This window comes from Trichoplusia ni, chromosome 11 (assembly GCF_003590095.1).
Source record: "Trichoplusia ni isolate ovarian cell line Hi5 chromosome 11, tn1, whole genome shotgun sequence".
Classification (NCBI taxonomy): domain Eukaryota; kingdom Metazoa; phylum Arthropoda; class Insecta; order Lepidoptera; family Noctuidae; genus Trichoplusia; species Trichoplusia ni.
In genome coordinates, this window is record NC_039488.1 from 7,757,926 (window position 1) to 7,776,757 (window position 18,832).

An 18,832-nucleotide genomic window follows, 5' to 3' on the forward strand; every position below is an offset into this window, starting at 1 on the left:
TGTAAACATTTTGATGTTTTCAAAAATAAATAAAAGAAATGTAAACATAGTGAATATCCGAACGCGATATGCGAGAAAACGTAAATATTGTGATTTTGTGGAATAGTGATGGGGGTGTGTCGATAAGGATTTGGTAAAATTATCGATAATTTACAAAAAAAAAAAAATATTGACAGGTTTTTTGTGTTCAGAATATTCAGTACACGTATAAAAAATAAGTGGTAGAAACTGTTGTTTTTAGATGTTTCGTTTTTTTCTTTCAAGAATCTCTGTTACCCCGCCTTCAAATGATAAAATACAATTAATTTCAACAATTATTCTCTTATGGTAGATGGATAAAGTAGGTCTTTTTGACTAAAAAAGTAATAAGTGAATTGTGCCTAAAAGAAAATCGGCTTTTTGCCGTTCTACTTACAAATAAATATAACATTAATAACTGCTAACTACATCATTATACATAAGAGCATTTAGTTACCTTACCTTAAAATATTTATTTATTTATTTAATAATCACACTAATCTACCATTACAGGTTACTTAACCTAATGCGGTACCTAGGACTAAACAAAGGTCTGAGTATTTATGTGAACTAGGGTTTCAAAGATTCAATTATTATGCACATAGTTGCAGGTGTAGATTCCAGCGACTGTTTTAATATGTAATCTTCTGATAATTCTGATATGCATAGGTAATAAGTTAGCCTGATACACATGCCCATCATTGCTCCTCCTGGAGTTGCTTGTTGCTTCATCCACTTTTCTCCTAATATCAGAAAGCCACTAATAAATTAAAATAGTAAATAGACATGAACAATCTTAAAAGTCAATAGCCACACAATATCGTAACACATCCATGCACTATACCCAAAAAAATCCCTAACAACAACTTCCGGCACAAAAAAAAACAATCGAAAAATAAACCCCAAAAAAACATCGATAGCCGCACATCACTAACCGCACCACAGAATTTACAAACAAAACCAACAAATTACATTACACATAAGCGGCATTCTTTTCATTCAAACAACAGTTCGCGCCAAGATATGTCGATAATATGTTCGCTTTAATCAACATTTTTCTCCTCACTAGAGTTCTTGTCTCTAGCAACTATCTCGAAGCGGAATCGAACTTCCAAAAACCGAAATTGGAGCGTAATAATATCGTGAACAAGGGAGTCTGGGTTCGGAATAAGTTTAAAGAGAATCTGTTTGAGAAAGGGAGGGTGGGTGACTTTATATTTCGAGAGAATTCGTTGGATGTGGATAATTTATTGCAAAACAATTTTGATGCGTTCGGGGCGAATTATATGCAGGACTCTCCGCTTGTTTCTGCTTACGTTGAAAGGACCAAAAGAGCGTCTCGTGGTAAGTACATACTCCTTATTAAAATACTTTATTTTCAAACTAGTTAGACGTCCCGCTATACATCAAAAATGACCCAAAGGGAACATAAAATCGGGGTCCTATGTGTTAATCCTGGTTATAAACTATCTGTGTAAGATTTGCGTCTAAATCCGTTCAGTGGTTTTTGCGTGAAAGAGTAACATTCATACTTACAAACTTTCGCGTTTATAATTTTAGTAGAATGAATAATTATTTTTGTATAAGGGTGGTTGAGGTCACCACGCCAAACATTCGATCCCCTTCTAGGACAAGCCTTTGATCCTTGAAAGCTTGTCCTGAGTCTGAGTGTCTTTGTGCATGTGACTTGTTTGCAAAACCGTCCGAATTTTCACCAATAATGTTCTATGTATTTTTACCAAAGTCTCTAAAGGATCCATTTTCCGTTTTATTTTTGACCGTGACTGTTTAGTTTTTAAAGATAAAAATACAAACTCCAGCTTATAAAACAATATTTCTTCATATAAATTTGTCACTTTTGAGTTATCTGCTTCTTTTTATCACCATTTGTGGTGCCTTAACTCCTCTTAGTCTCAAACCCATCCATATTCGAAGCGACGTAAATCACCGCCACCAGACAACTTTACCCATCATCGCTTACTTTCATACAAATCGATATTCATAAGCTTGAACAACATAATAAGCAACTTAAGTACCCGAATGGACGGTGTGTCTTTGTTCCCTTGGAAGATGGGTAGGCCTTTAGTGTGGGACGCCACTTGTGTCGATACTCTCATATTCATATTCATTTATTTGCATACCATAATGTGATACAGGTGTTACAAATTAGGCTTAGAGCTAAAGTACAGTTATGGACCCTGTTAGGGCACAGCAACATAGATAAATTCTAACAGAATATAAAACTCTTACGCCATCTCATCTTCCCGGCTCTTCGTGCTGCGCTGGCTCTGCTGCCGCGGCTGCTGTGAACAAACGGCGCAAATATAGTAATCTAGTTGGTAGTTAATTCATAGTACCCGAATAGTTTTATTTCCAACACGTGCAAATATCTATGATTTGGGCTAACGGTAGTCGTTTAGAGAGTAGATAGCCTAGTGGTAAGACCTCAGCAAAGTTAAGTCAATGGTCGAGTTCAATTCCATGACTTTTCAAATATTGCGGGCGTTAAAATATCACCTATAAATATTACATCTTCATTTTAAAATATGTGTCCTACGCCTAATCTCTCTCCAGTCGTTTAGGTTTGCCGCCCCATCGGGTTGTGAGAGTAAGGGAACAGAGAGTGCACCTGTGCTAGCAATATAATCTATTCTTCTGGCTGAACGTACCGTTGGCTAGTGCCTTTCCAATAGATAGTCGTGGCCAAAATCGATCAGGACTTTCAAAATGTCCTTTGGAGACTAAAAATTTCGTGTATCGGAGATATAAAACCTCATTTTAGAAGGGTGAAAATCAGCACCTGTCTCTGACTAAGCAAAGCTTGTATTAGGAGTACTAGATAACTGATAAACATACTGATATCTTCAATAACACCTATAATAAAGATAAATGAACCCAGACACAGACAAAATTAAATGCTCGTGCTAATCACACAAACATTTGTCCTGGGTGGAAATGGAACCCACGACCTCTGGTACAGCAGTCAGGGCTACTTACCACTAGACCCACAGGCCAGTCCAGAAAGTATAAGAAATGTATATGCACAGAATCCAGTATTATCAAATAAACAAAGATATTTATAAATATTTGTCTTTACGCCGCGCGCGACATTCGGTAACTTTACAAACATTGCGATCACAGAGATGATTATTATCATTATTTTGTCATTCATTGGATGTTGTGTCTCATATTATGTCTGTTATAGTTGAGATTATCAGATTCAAGTAAATAGACATCGTTTAAGTGCGATTCCGATTGGCTACAATAAGGGTTCTAAGTATCTAACTATTTAGGAAAATACTTGCCCAGCATTGGGATAGCATTGGCTAGAGTTGGATGCCAATAGCCGAGTGGTTGAGGTGACCACGCCAAACCCACTGAGCGTGGCGTGTTGCTAGTTCGATCCCCGCGTAGGACAAGCATTTGTGTGATTCACGAATGTCTGTTTTGAGTGAGGTTGTTAGTGCACGTGACTTGAATGTTTGTAGAACAACCCGCGGCACAATTATTAAATTCCATACTGTGTGGATCATTTTTGTATCAACTCAATATAAATACCAGTTTTTTTCAAAAACACCCAAAAGTTTTAAATTACTACGAACTATAATGAATGTACTTAATAACTTTATCCTCCGCAGTCGTACGAGAACAGCGTCCTAGAAAGAGTATAATAAAAACCTGCACCGGAAGAAATTGTAAAAGCAAACCCATTAATCTTGACAATCAATCAGGGACCGTCGATGTCGTCAAATCCAAAATACTGAACGAACTCAGACCTACTTCCGTTTTCAACGATTACCCTTACGAAGTAGCTATCTTACTGAATAATAACAAAAGCGAACTAGATTTAACTAAAAATGACACTTCTGTCTATCAAAATGATGACGCCAATGCTATAGTTAACCAAACAGGTGACCAAATCCAAGATGCTGTATTCACAATGGAAAATGAGAACAAAGAAAACAACACAGTCACAAGAAACATTATATCTCCTAAACGTAGCATGAAATATGATTTCGAAACGGAAATTATCAAGAAATTTGAGATCACCGAAGATTTGAATAGAACGGACCAGGATAATCAGGAATTAAACTCAAGTGTTAAAGTTAACGATAGGAATATATTTGACAAAGATAATACTGTATGGCATCAGAATGCACCGATGCCAGATGTTAATGTGTACAAAGTTGTACCCAAAGAGCCGCAAAAGAGTAAACCAGTCACAGAAAGAGGTCTAATAAAAGTAATCTCGATGTTGACAAAGACCTTCAAAAAGATTATAAGACAGCATCACGAAATCAAAGATATACATAACAGAATTAATGACATAAATGACGAATTTGGTAAAAGTGCAGCGACAATAACAAGCAAATTCCAAGATTTCGACGTCAAATATTTGTATTTACTAAAATTCCATGAGAAATTAAAAGTATTCGACGCCAAAATGGCTGCCAAAGAAGAGTTCTTCAAAAACAAAGAAATGGAAATGGCTAGAAACTTTAAAGAGTTCGAAAATCAGCAGAAGAAATTCTTGCAACAGCAACGTCAGTTTTACAATATACAGAAACTGATGCTAGCTCAAAACGAAAAGATTAATCTGAAACAAAATTTGATCGCTAAAACTCAAAGTGAAATATCACACCGTCAGAACAACTTTGCGAGAATATTAAAGAAGGCAAAACAATTATACATAGACAGTAGAAACCCAACGATAACTAAACTCAGTTCAAGTTTAAGTAAAATGAACAAACCGACAACGAAAGTTGAACCGAAGTTAACGACTACAAATCCATCGTCAACAACAACCGAATCAGTTAAAATTAACCTCTTCTCCATCCCAACATCAAACAAAATAGAAAATCAAGATGACTTAATTATCAAAGAAAAAGATGAACAAACGATCGACGATTTGGTTTATAAATATTACTTCAATAATACCTTCATTGATAATCTAATGAAGAATAATGTTCTAAACAGTTTCATGGCACCTTCTGAAAACACTGGTCATTCGCGTAACGTTAAGAATAAAAGGAATGAATTGGAAACTACTATTCTACTACCTGTTTTCGATTCTAATGACTCTGAAGCTTTTGTTAGTAAAGACAGAGAAAGGAGATGGATCAACCATCATTCGAAACATAAGAGCAAGAGGAGAGATCGCGGTAAAGGAGCAATAGCCGCGATAGTCAACGCTACCGATGCTAAACATTCTAAAAAACAAACTAATAATGTTCCCGTTGTAAATGAAGTTCCGAAAGATGCACCTAAAGAAATCAAAATGAAGAACGATCCTTTTTTAACTATGGCGACGAATTTCTGCATTGAAATTAAACAGAATTTGAATGCGCAAATGCTGAGGTGGTGCGTGGAAAAGGCTTTGAGAAGATTACAATTTCTGGGTGAGCATCTTAGTAAGTTTTTATTAATTGAAAATTGACGAAAGACAAGGTTTAAGAGATACATTAAGCTACATACCATTATCAGTTCTTTAAGTCCGTTTTATTAAAAAAAAAAGCTGTAAGATTATTTCTCAACATCATTAATGTCCACTCTAATGAAATGTATTCAAAAATGAATCAGGATTCTAGAGATGAAATCAGTTACAATTGAAAATTAAACCTTAAATCAAACCAACGAAACTTTCGTAATCACCTTTGTCTTTGCATTCAAATTGATTTGAGAGATTAAAAAGTCATGGCTCAAGTAGGTACTAATTTCCATTTTTTTCCAGACATTAAAAACTTTCCAAACTCGCCATCTTTGGAGATACCAACGACAACGCCTCAAGCGAAACCTCTAAATATACCGCTAAATACGAAATTAAATGTATTGGGAACGCAATACACTGGATTGAGTACGACACCCAATGGTGCGATGGCTGGAACATCATCTACTGTAGCTAGTGGTCAAGTGGCTGAAACTACAGGTAAAGGACCCTTTAGAGTGAACCTTTAGAGTTTATTTTTGACTGCACGGGTAGCTTTGTTGAGGTCACCACGCCAAAACTACTGCGCGCGTCGTGTCGCAGTTTCGATCCCTGCGTAAGACAAGCATTTGTGGGATCCACGAATGCTTGTTCTGAGTCTGGGTGTCTTTGTGCATGTGATTTGTATGTTTGTGAAACTCCCCGCGATACAAGGATTAATTTCTTAGTGCGGGAGTTGTATGAAAATGGGAAAATAACTGTTCCCAGTTGATGGCAAAAGCTGCCTTAAATCTGCGATGCAAAACATTTTAAGATTCACTTGCCTCCATAGTATCTCAACACCTAAACTAGGCCAAAAGACATGCAAATTCTTAGTTTTGTAAAAAATTACAATTATCTTGAAAATTAAGTATAGTTCAAAGATATTTTGTAAAACGAAATTCGTTAAAACTTATGAACTGAACAAGTGATGGAGTTTTAACATTTTTAGAATTTGAAACTGAAAATTTCTATCAGAAATCACACAGCCACACCGATTTTTAATTTTATACAAAAAATGTTATTTTTTCATTAACCTACCTAAACCGTTCTTTTGTTCCTAATTTTGGATCTAATCTTTTAGGCTCATCGTCGACTACGCAGACGCCTTCACCAGCAACCATAGCGGAAGCAAAAACAACATCTGTGCCACCGTCATCCACCGTCAAAGCCTTCTTTCCTGGTAAGTTAATTTAGCATCATTGTATACAACCTTTTCAAAATATATATTGGGGTGACCTCAGAGAACATATTTTACTCTGAGTGCATAAGTATGGAGCAATATGTGCTAATATGGTAATCATGGCGGGCGCAATGAGATTAAGGAAGGAGTTAGACCAGTAAAATGGGAGAAATTAGTTGCTGGCCTAGTCTGTGTAACAATCATGGTCATAAATAATGAGGCATAACAAACAGTCGATGAAGCAAGTAAACGTTCACTGCATGGATGGTTGAGTGGTTGAGGTCAAAACGCAAGAAGCCCGCTGAGCGCAACGCGTTGCAGGTTCGATCCCTGCGCAGCGTTTGTGTCAGCGATTTGTTGTCCTGAGTCTAAGTGTCTTTGTACATGTGACTTGAATGTGAAACCCCACGATAGGGGTTAATTTCCTTAATGCGTTTTAAAAAAGAAAATCAACAAAAAAAAGCGTAAGGGAAACAGAATAACTAAAATGTTATTATGTATTAAAAGTCGTCAGCTAAATTATCACACGAGAAATGGCAAATAACTGTTATTCCATAGAAAGAAGGCTGGTAAATTTGATACTGTCAACAGCTCAGAATTTGAAATGCACCCATTGTCTTGCCCAAGATTCTTTAGAAATTTCTTTCAATACAAAATTGTTAACAGAATGCATTACTGGTTTGTGTTACTTCTAACTCGACGACCTCCGTGGTCGAGTGGCGTACGCACCGGTTTCAAGGTGTCGCTAGCTCTGAGGTCCCGGGTTCGATCCCCGGTCGGGTCAATGTAAAAATTCACATTTCTACATTGTCTCGGGTCTGGGTGTTTGTGGTACCTTCGTTGTATCTGAATTTCATAACACAAGTGCTTTAGCAACTTACTTTGGGTTCAGAACAATGTATGTGATGTTGTCCGCATTTATTTAAAAAAAAACTACTGGACAAGTTACATTTACTGAACGATGACGTTCGCCAAACTAATGTTATTTCTTAAATCTTTAACCTCAATGAAAACGGTCGAGTGTCATCATCATCCTAGCCTTTTCCCAACTATGTTGGGGTCGGCTTCCAGTCTAACCGCATACAGCTAAGTACTAGTGTTTTACAAGGAGCGACTGCCTATCTGACCTCCTCAACCCAGTTACCTGGGCAACACGATACCGCTTGGTCAGACTGGTGATATAACTTTTAAAAGCCACGCCTTAAAGTAGTATTAATATGGTAGACCCTTGGCTCTTTATGTACCTCAGAGACTCGAATAATATTACATACCTTTTGAGGTGTCGTTAAATTCGTCTCAATTGGGAGATCCTCTCAAGCTTGAATAATTATAATATTCACTTTCTTTTGTCTTTTGCAGGTAATGAGGAACTAGAATCAAATTTGAAACAGTTCGGTGAGTTTAATTAATATTTATTTAAAACTTCCCATTAAAGCAGTACATTTGTGGACTCTTTAAGTTTCGCAAATGTACATAGCTATATTAAGCCTACACTGTCACGCCTTCAACACATTGTGGAATGCAAATAAGTGTTAGGAATGTGAAATATTGCAGAGGCAAATATTAATAAAAATAAACTTTAAAATATGCAAAAAAAATCACATTGACATAGATTTTTTAGAAAATGGTTTTGTTGGAAACCTTTCCATCTATAGACTAGGACATCCCCACTACTGGTAACATTTTTAAAAGACTACCATTTTTAAAGTACAAAAAATCTCAAAAAACACTTTGCAAAAAGAAAAAAAAGAAGAAACTAACTTTTACTATATTTTTTCTACAGATTTGAAACCAGACATCGAAGGAAACTTTTACTACGAGGGAAGCGTACATGCCAGTGAAATATGTAAGTTTATATACATGTAGATATAGTAGGGCCAAGGAACTAGATAAATGTAAAACAATCTGACCTCTACTGAGTAACTGACATTAGCGACAAGACGTTAGTTGCTCCATAGCTGTCGTTAAATGACTGTCGTTCGCGTTTCGTGGTACAGGAAAGTATAATTGCAGCTGCCGTCAACATTTTCATTTTAAATATCGCAATAATCAGCCAATGAATGTCCCACTGCAGGGAATAGGCCTCTTCACAGAAAGAGGGAGTTTAACTTATTGAAGAGAAAATGTTGAAAAGCCGAAATAACGATTGGAAGTGATATAATTTAGCAGTTCATGATATTTTTTCGTCTCGTTGGCCTTACTCTATTAATTATTATAGAATAAGTAAATATCAATAGTGTATTAACCAATAATTAGCTAGTAATTGTCAGGTAGGTAGTCCATAATCGTATTTAGCGAAAACCGGTGAAGTTAAAAACTGTTGGAAAATACGTAGGAACTTTTGGACACAAGTGACATTCAGGGTTAATAGGGATCGATCGGACTCGCTTTGGATCTCTCTCTCTCTGTCTAATGCTCTTATATCATTATGACGTCAGCTTGTCCGTGGTTGGAACACGGTAAAGTTTTTAATCCACGCGTCTTGACATAAACTCAAAAACGATCATTTATCATTCTGCACAAGAAATCTGTCAATGTTTTATTTTGTATCTCCCATTTATTTAATTTTTTGCGCAAGCAAATAAGCATCGCCATTATTTCATCAATCTCTGGCTGTGCTAGACAAACGCCCCTTGCCATACTAAGATGGATCAAGCATTTTTCATTTCACTTGTTCAAATGAGCTTGTTGACCCCAGATTAAAATTTTCCCTCCGATTTCTTGAACCTGGTGTTACACTTTATTTTTTCTCTCATATCTCATCTCTGGCTGCCGACTCGCTAGCCACTGTAAGTCAAGATAAATGAAGGGGCATATATTTATCCACATTGGGACAAATTGCCGATACCCCATAACATTTCACATGAATGTACGCATCAAAGTCCTGGAAATAAAACCGGGTCTCTTCTTGTGAAATTATCTCGTGATAATAATAATAATTTTATACCCCAAAATCATCATACACTTTGGCATTAAACATAGAGCAAAATTTATCCCGGTACTTGTCAAAAATGAATGTGTGTCATTCCCATATATGTATTTGAAGTTTTCTTTTCATCTCCAATTCTAATGCGATCTAACATAGTACATATTCAGAAAAAAACGTTAAAGCCGCTACCAAAATGTCAGTTGTTTTTTAAAGTAAGGTCAAAGCAACATACAAGCACCCTGTACGTTAAAGAGCGTGTAGCAATTTTGTTTTTCTCAGTTGACAGCGAAAGCCAAGGGATCGATGATATTATACCGGGACTTGAGAGCAACTCACGGGTCGACATGGATCCCCTTGCCTTTGACCTCCAAGCTAAACGAAGGGCCTTTGTAAGAAAGTAAGTAAGACTTTACGCTCTTTTCGTTCACGGGTGCTCAGGGTGTTGTTTTTTTTATAAGGTCAGGATTTTTTTGGTTGAGGTTTTTTTGTTTTTATTTGATTTTAAGGTCGTTTGGTGTTTTGTTTTGTTTGATGAGGAATTTGTTTTCGGTGAAATGTTTTTTTTTTGATGGTTGAAATGAGAGGCAGGACTTTTTGGAGAAGATTTTTTTTCTCTTTTTACGTAACGCAGGAGGTTTTCGCTGACCCTGTTTTTTTTTATTTTCTCTGTGACGTAGGATTTATTCAGAGAAATATTTTTTTTTTGTTTAATATGTTAGGCACTATTAGGCAGAACATGTTGAAGGCAAGTTTTTTTTGCTCTATTTTTAACATAAAGCAGGACTTTGTAGATCATACGACGTTTTACTTTTATGTTATGAATATATTTTGGCTAGATTTTGAATTGTTTAGAATTTGTTTTATTTCAATTGTACGGTAGATTTTTTCTCCATTTCATTTAAAATATTTGGCAGGAAATTCTCGCCGACCTAAGTTTTTTTGTTTTATTTTTAAAAGAAAGGTCATTTTTAGGTCTTTTTTTACTTCAGTGCATAAAAAGCACAACTTGTGTTTAAGAAGAAAAGACTGCCCAATGCTTTTGGTCACGGCGTCTCACACTGTACACGACGTGTCGTGGGTTTGATCCGCGCGTAGTACAAGTATTTCTTTGATGGACGAACGCTTATTCTTAGTTCAATTTCAAGTACATAAGTCTTTTTTTCTTTCATATAGGCGACATTAATCACTAAATTTAATGCCCCACAAAACCGTTTACACGTAAAATCAAAGCAACTCAGTTTTGAGGCACTTTCCGATAAGCTAGTCTGAAATTATCAGGGTAGCTTCAAACCCGCAGTTGCAATTTAAAACTACGAAAACGGATGAATCGATTTTGAAAAAATTTAATGGTATATTCAGATTTTCTTTCAATACATTAATTCATGCCAACCAAGATCAGTATTACGGTGTATAAAATGAAACCGCATTACAATTTTACGTTGTCGGTAAAACGAAAAGTAAAAGTAACGAAATCAGAGAAAAAGAGTCAGATTTTACAGCCGGAAACACTTTGCTATTAACGTGAACAATAATACTCGCAAAAATCAACATTCATCTCTTACTATCAAGCTAAAACGAACCTAGTTCATATATGCCATAAGGTTTAGTTTTGTAATAACAGACTTATATTCATTTATCGCCACATGTTCTTGTACTTGTATTTCAAGACTGTTTTAGGTACAATTCAGATACACCTTAAGTATTAATGGTCAGAAAATTACATATTTATCTCGACTATAATATGATAATAAATAAATTATATGAAAACTAGCTGTTGCCCGCGACTTCGTCCCCGTGGGTAGCAGATATAAGTTATGATTTATACCTGCCCTGTATTTTTCACATTTTCCATTGTACATATCTTCGCTAACCTAAAACCTTCCTCGATGAATGATCTATTCAACACAAAAATATTTTTTCAATTTGGACCAGTAGTTCCTGAGATTAGCACGTTCAAACAAACAAACTCTTCAGCTATATATATGAGTATAGATAATATAGTTGACACACTGTGTCCCACTGCTGACAAAAGTCTTGCCCAAAATCCTTACACCTAGGCTGCGAATCAAAAAATATATATAAACTTTTTAATTAAACCTTCTCATTTCTTGTTTCAGATTGAACGAGCGAATAAAACAGTCATTGGGTTAAATCAGCCGCTTATAGGCAATCTATCAGAAGCTACTAATTTTTAACTAGAAATATTTTAAAATAATACAGTCTTAAATTTTGTACCTAGGGTATTGTCAATAATATTAGTTAGGCTGACACACGAATAGATAATGGCTGAGAAGGAGTAAAAGAAGAATCGAATGACGTATAAGTTAAAGAAGAAAAAGAAATGATGAAAATGATATAGAGAGAACTAGAAAAGAGTCCATTAGTATAAAAAGGGTGGTTAAGAAGTTAAAAAGAATACTAATATGTGATACTGTGTTACAGTAACATGTGTTGTGTTGTCAGATAGACAGTCGCTCTGTAACATACGGGGCTCAGCTGACGGTGAGACTGGAAACCGATACCAACATAGCTAAGGAGAAATTTATACATGCTATAAAATGTGTAGAAGATAGGAATGGAGTTACAGCTATAGAAGAAGATATTGATGAAGATGATGATTTTGAAGAAAGTTGAGTTGAGAAGGACTTGTACCCAGAAAATGCTGTTATTGATGTACTAGACCTCAAAACAGCAGAGCAAGTACAACAGTTCAAAAACAAATGAAGTCCAATGCTGAAGTTTCCAGAACTTCTGCCTGTTATGAAGACCTGAATGTCGTCAATGATGCTGTGATTTATAAAGCAAATATGGGCGAATCCAATTTGAAAGATCTGAAGGAATTAACTGTGAAACGAAAAGAGTATGATTTTTAAATAGTACCATCTATTGGAAGAGAAGTGTCTAAAGCAGAAAGATGATACGATGATAGAAGAAAGACTTTGATAAAAGAAAGAAGGAGAATTCAAGAAATGAAAAAAGAGAGATCTTACGGAAAATGTTTCAACAGAGGGAGTTTGATGCGAAAAGAAAAGTAGTTTTAAATTAATGCAATTAAATGCAATTTGCTTAGGAAAGATTTAATAATTTTTTTCATCTACATTTTGGAAAACATTTTTATTCTGCCAAAGAAACAGATGAATGTAGTACTTCATTTGATAAATAATTAAGATTGTTATAAACTTAAAAATGTATTACGATATTTTTGCTAAATACCTGCGTGTTTTTGATACCTAATAACGCCCAGTACCTGTAAATGTCACAAAATGACAGTTAGCAAATTTAAAAATATCTTTTTGGTGAATATGTATATCTTTTTAATACTGTAAGTAATCTTTTCTTAACAAATTGCATTTTTGCAACTAAATAAGGTATCTTGTAACACTAATATACGTTATTTCTTTTGAAATAGTGAACAAAAATGCAATTTTAAATGTAATTAACTATTAAAATTGTGGTTTAATAAACTTAATGCATAATAGTTTCTTTTTTATTATTTCCATTTAAATCACACAGCGCCATCTAGTAGCACAAGTAGCTAATATGAAAATGTAGTTGAATGAAAGCGACACTAGCGCCACATTCTCCTGCGGCATAAATAGGACCTAACCTCACAGTATTACATAACACGAGAAAAGTCTACATCAGTTAAAAAAACCTCATAAAAGTTACTCAATTACAATGTACACACAACTTAGAAAAAGTCATTGTCAATCATTGGCACCTTGCCTGCGTTAGGATCGAACATGTACCTCGTGCATTAAACTCCAGGCATAGAACTGCAGGTTCACCACGACCGCGACGTCAGGCGTGACAACAATAGCCCTGTCCGCCATTCCACCGCTCACTCATCTCAGCCCCTCTGGGCCGAGGTGAGTGAGGGGTGAAAAGCGGGAGGGCTTTCTGACACTCAATCAGCTGATAGGCAAAGAATGGGAGGGGCGCGTCGTCCTGCGCATCCGTTCTTAAGAGGAGTGAACGATGTGCTATTTATCATTTGAGAAGAAGTCCAAAGAACTAGGGCCACGCAGAGCATGTGCGAGCGATCCTGTGACTCTGGTTAAAGCAGTAGAAGGAGGGATGTACGTAGTCAGCGGGAGTCCGACATATCTCCACGCCCTGCCGTCGACGTTTTTTTTTATCTAGCCCCCTGCGTTCCATCGCTTGGCAATGGCCTCCCCCAGATCCTTCCACGATTCTCTGTCCTGGGCCTCATATAACCACGTAGTAAGCGTTAAGGTCCTCTCGCCACCGCTTCCTAGGCCTCCCCCGGCGACGCCGTCCATCCGCTGGCTCCCATAGTGTGGTGCCGTCGACATAGGTTAAAATAATTAAAGTCTCACACCGAAAAAAAATCAAACTTACATTTCTACAATCATTAAGGTCAAAAGAAAACACTCGAATGCATAAAGATGACAGGTCAGGGTCACGTGACATATCGAAATGTCATTTCCATACATTCGTTTTTCTTGACGTCAACGATTGCAGAAACGTCATTTGTCGAAAAGGACAGGAGACGACTCGCACGCTTACTCTAAGCATGTGGTTTTAACAATGCGTAACGAACAAACATTATTTATGACTTTTCCATTTCCTTTCTCATTGCTAATTAATTAGCAAACCGGAATATATTCGATAGTAAAACTGAGTAAGTTATTTTGATTTCCTCAGTCAATATGATAGTTTATTGAACATAGTTGTGGTGTGCGGTGAGATAGGAAGGGCTTCTACCACCTGTAAGGGTCAATTTAAACTGAAAGAAAGGGGTGATTAATCATGGCGTGCGTCTATACACTCTCCAAATTATAGTGAACTTTTTTGACAATGGAAATCCTTATTGTTCTATTTAACCAACAAATTTTGACCACTTTATACTTATGTATGTGACTTAGAATGAATATTGTATTCAGTTTATTTTTATTGTATTCTAATAAAACACTGTTTCCAATATAATAATGTCCTATTCTTGTTCTAGACTTTAAAATATTTTTATGCTGGAAACAGCAGAAAATTTGGACCTTATGTTAGGTAACGCCTCTTGTAACAATATACTTCCCAAAAATAAATATTATATTCTTCCATTCTTTCATATTCTCTTGAAAATTAATGATAAATAGAAAAAAATCCCACGGGAACAAAAATCGGGATAAAAACTATCCTTTGTATTAACCCAGATTATAAACTATCTGTGTAAAAGGTTGCATCAAAATCCCTTCAGCAGTTTATGCGTGTAAGAGGGAAAAACATCCATACATACAAAAAATCGTGATTATAATGTAATATTATTGTTATATCTCAAGACACTGCCGACCTCCTTCAGTGTGAATTGACCCTTAAAGTTGTGGAAGCGGGCCAGCGCACTACAAAGTATATAGTGGCATCTCTTTCCCACACACGCCATAATATTGCTTTTAGATGTGGTGGTTGGTGCTCAGATAGAAAGTTATATTTAAATAATATAAGTGGAAATTGAAGTCAGAGTTTCGTTGCTTAGCAACAAAATTTAATAATTATTGTCAAATGTTAATTGTCAACTAATCTTTGTGTAAATAGTGAAATTACCAGAACTGTCTAAAAACAGAAGATTGGTGTTTTATTGGGATCTAGTCGTACTAGTCAAATATTATAAGGTAAGTTATATTACATAGCCGTTAGAAGATCTTGAACCGTTTTCGCAGCACACGCAACGGAAGCCCTCAAACATGAATAATTCTCCCCATTTTTTCAACATTTCCATTGTATCTTCGCTCCTATTAGTCGCAGCGTGATGTTATATAGCCTATAGCCTTCCTTGGTAAATTTTTCAATTCGAACTAGTAGTTCCTGAGATTGGCGCGTTCAAACAAACAAACTCTTCAGCTTTAAAATATAATATTAGTATAGATTAAGCTCTGTAAAGCTGACTTAAGAACGCACTTTTGTATGTATACAATAAAACAGATGGCTGGCAGGGGTTGAATGCTAGTGTATGAAGAATTACAACGCATTGCCATACAACGACACAAAAGCGCGGATGACGTAACACGGCGGTTCAGGTTTAGTCAGTAAGAGTCTGACACAAACTGTTCTCTCCCCCGAAGGAGAAAAAAAAAAGTCTGGACGCGAACAGGCGAAGATAGATCTCGATGGCGCGCAATTGGAGAGGCCTTTGTCCAGCAGTGGACGAATATGGGCTGATGATGATCATGATGCCATGGGTTTTGCATGCGGGGAACAGTTTTAATTGACAGCTAGCTCCCACATGCGAGGAAAGAACGAACTTGAATGCAATTCGGTTTGGCAGTTAGCTTTGAGAAGAGGGAAAGCCAGTGGTCCCCGAATGCTTTTGTTTGAGGCCAGTAATTATTTTCTTTTTCTATTATTTTTTTTTTCGTTATAACTAATACGGTTAATCCACGTCTGTAAGTCTGACAACCAGTCTAAGGGGTATCGTGTTGCTCAGATACCTGGGTTGTGGAGGTCAAATAGGCAGTCGCTCCTTGTAAAACACTGGAACTTAGCTGTATCCAGTTAGACTGGAAGCCGACGACAACATAGTTGGGGAAAGGCTAGGATGATGATGGAGCTGTCTTAGGCTTAAAAAAGAAATCCCCATCCTCACTACAAAGCATGAAAAATTGGATTAAAACCGATCAAGAGCGGGTCAAACTTGTGACTCTGATCTAGTTCATGTCGAAAATTATTGATGAACAGAAACGTTAAGGAAAATACTAGGTTCTGCTTATATTAGTCGACGAATACGTTTCTGATTCGTATCACCAAAAAAACAGTAAAAAAGCCGGTCATAAGCAGTCGGACTTGCGATACCGAGGATCCCTTACAAATATCACGAAGAAAACCTAATCTGGTTCCATCCCCAAACAGAAAACTGGAATTTGAAAATTTGCTAAAAGGGTCGCCTAGCAAATTATGAAACGTAGCAAGCGTTGCTTAACCTAGATTTATATTTTCACTATTGGTTGGAGCAGCAACAGAAATACATACATTATCTGTTAAAATGTCATCTGTTTAGCTATGTGACGCTTAGTGACAGAGGAATATACCGACAGCCTTAGAAACAGAGTTTCATTTTAATCCTTCGGTATAAGAAACCTCAATAACCAACGTCCTTGATCCAAAAACAAAAAGTGGACGAAAATCAAAACACATCCGTCTAAAGCCAAGTCAAAACAATGGAATTAATAGCCCAAAAAAAACATTTTTTTACCCTCTAGTAGATTTTATCAGGAAAATTAAAAAAAACTATGACGAAAACATGATTGTTTACGAAAATGTTCTCATTTCGATTCTGACGGTCGTGCCGAATACGTGTTAAGGTGAGTTAATTGTTTATTTAGTGTTTTAAATAACAAAATTAAGAATATTTCATTTAATTTAAAGAAATATCTCTAAAAGAAAGTCTGACAACCAGTCTGACCAAGGGGTGTCGTGTTGCCCAGGTAACTGGGTTGAGGAGGTCAGATAGGCAGTCACTCCTTGTAAGACACTGGTACTTAGCTGAATCCGGTTAGACTGGAAGCCGACACCAACATAGTTAGGAAAAGGCCAGGATGATTTTCTATGTCTCCTCAAGGGTGTCGCGAGTGGATCGAAATAGTACATTATTTAGCTCACGAAAAGTTCCATGGATGTGTCAGATCTCATACAAGACTAAATTGTGCAACCCTAAAGTAGGAGTGATGACTTCTTACAAAATTATAAATGAAGCCAAACCCTTTGTTTTAAAAAACGAATTTGACATTTCTTGTCTGACTACCCTGAGAAGAAATGTCGAAACCAACTCAAGTGTAGTTGTCACTTTTAAGGTCCAGACAACTTTAAAATACAAATTTAAGTGTATAAACTAATGCAGAAGAACTTGGTCTGAAAACTAAACCATACAATTTTACTATGTTACCCATTATGATCCATTTTGTCTTACAATATCTACAATATGGCGTTTAAAGACTTTTAATGTAATCCAAACCAAAATTTTGTTATATGTTAAACATTATGATCCATTTCGTCTTACGTGCGACCTGATTTCAATGGATCAAGTTAAGACGTATCACCAATGTTGACAAAAGAAATGAACGAACCTACTTTCGAAACAATACTCAGCTTTTTAATGCCTCATTGTTAAGACTTTTCTCTTTGTACAGAAGAATAGATTTTTATTTGCTTAAAATGCAGGTGATAGCAATGACATTCAAAATCCCTTTTTCGTGGTAACTTTCTTTACGATGTTTTCTACGTGAACGGAAAACTACTATATTGTAAAAGGCGTGCTGCTGGGAAAAAGCACTTCGGAAGCGGTGAAGGGTAGGCGAAACTGGATGCTGTTAGTTGTAATTATCATTATTAAAGTGCTATGTCCTAGATTTATAGAAAACATCAATTTTGAACTAAATACATGGAAATCACTGCCGGCCGGGATTATAGGGCAAGGGCAAATACAAGGCTGGTGGCATCACCACGTAGAAATCAATCCAATTCAAGGTCTTTATTAAAATTGACGTCTACATTAAAACATTGGAATGCTATAGCAATGCTTACCCTCTATACGAGGTAATAGCCAGCTTCGAGGTCATCTAATTAAATAAACGACTTTTAACTAACCTCTAACCTCTGACCTTTGACCTTTGACCTTTGTCCTCAGTATAACCCCGGCAGCACCACCCCACACATGACACGATGCGACTACGACGCGATGTTCTACAGGGTGTTCTGCGTAACTCTGCTGGCGATAGCATTCACTTTCACTGTAATACTGACGAATGTCTTCATAGACATCGATGGACTGATAGCTAGTAGGAAAGGTATGTATAGACATAGCCCACCAAATGGGCAGATAACCAGGGTAATAGTACCCTGGTTATCTGCCGGATGACCTCATTTCTAATAACCAAGGTGACAAAAAAATAAGCTGAGCTGCTGAAAATTGGCAAGGGGTGGATTCACGGTTCTGGGCGAAACTTTACGAAAATTTACAATTGTCGATAAAATGACACTATTTGTATTCTCCATATTTTGCCATCACATCCAACTCAATAAATGGAAATTCAAATTCATTCATTACAATGAATTTCCAGTTGCTAAACTTTTACTATAGAAAGACAACTCTCACTTTAAGGAACTTAATCCTTGTGTCGCGTTGGGTATCACAAACATTCAAGTCATGACATGACATGACACCTAGACTCAGAACGTGTATTCGTGGATCACACAAATGCTTGTCCTCCGCGCTCGCTATCAGCATCGT

General features: G+C 36.4%; 1 protein-coding gene across 1 annotated transcript; it reads left to right on the forward strand.

Annotated features, from left to right (window-relative positions):
• Positions 1 to 769: 769 nt before the first annotated feature.
• Positions 770 to 10,075, forward strand: LOC113498697. The gene is made up of 7 exons (XM_026878814.1): positions 770 to 1,362; positions 3,657 to 5,417; positions 5,750 to 5,944; positions 6,567 to 6,665; positions 8,025 to 8,060; positions 8,449 to 8,511; positions 9,874 to 10,075. The coding sequence occupies exons 1-7, from the start codon at positions 1,053 to 1,055 to the stop codon at positions 9,993 to 9,995; spliced, it is 2,586 nt and encodes an 861-aa protein (XP_026734615.1). The 5' UTR covers positions 770 to 1,052; the 3' UTR covers positions 9,996 to 10,075.
• Positions 10,076 to 18,832: the final 8,757 nt, after the last annotated feature.

Excerpts from the sequence above, each read along its gene's own strand:
- LOC113498697 (XM_026878814.1), top strand. The coding sequence starts at position 1,053 with ATGTTCGCTTTAATCAACATTTTTCTCCTCACTAGAGTTCTTGTCTCT. Across the intron at positions 1,363-3,656 it reads GACCAAAAGAGCGTCTCGTG|TCGTACGAGAACAGCGTCCT; the intron begins GTAAGTACATAC and ends TATCCTCCGCAG. Across the intron at positions 8,061-8,448 it reads ATCAAATTTGAAACAGTTCG|ATTTGAAACCAGACATCGAA; the intron begins GTGAGTTTAATT and ends TTTTTTCTACAG.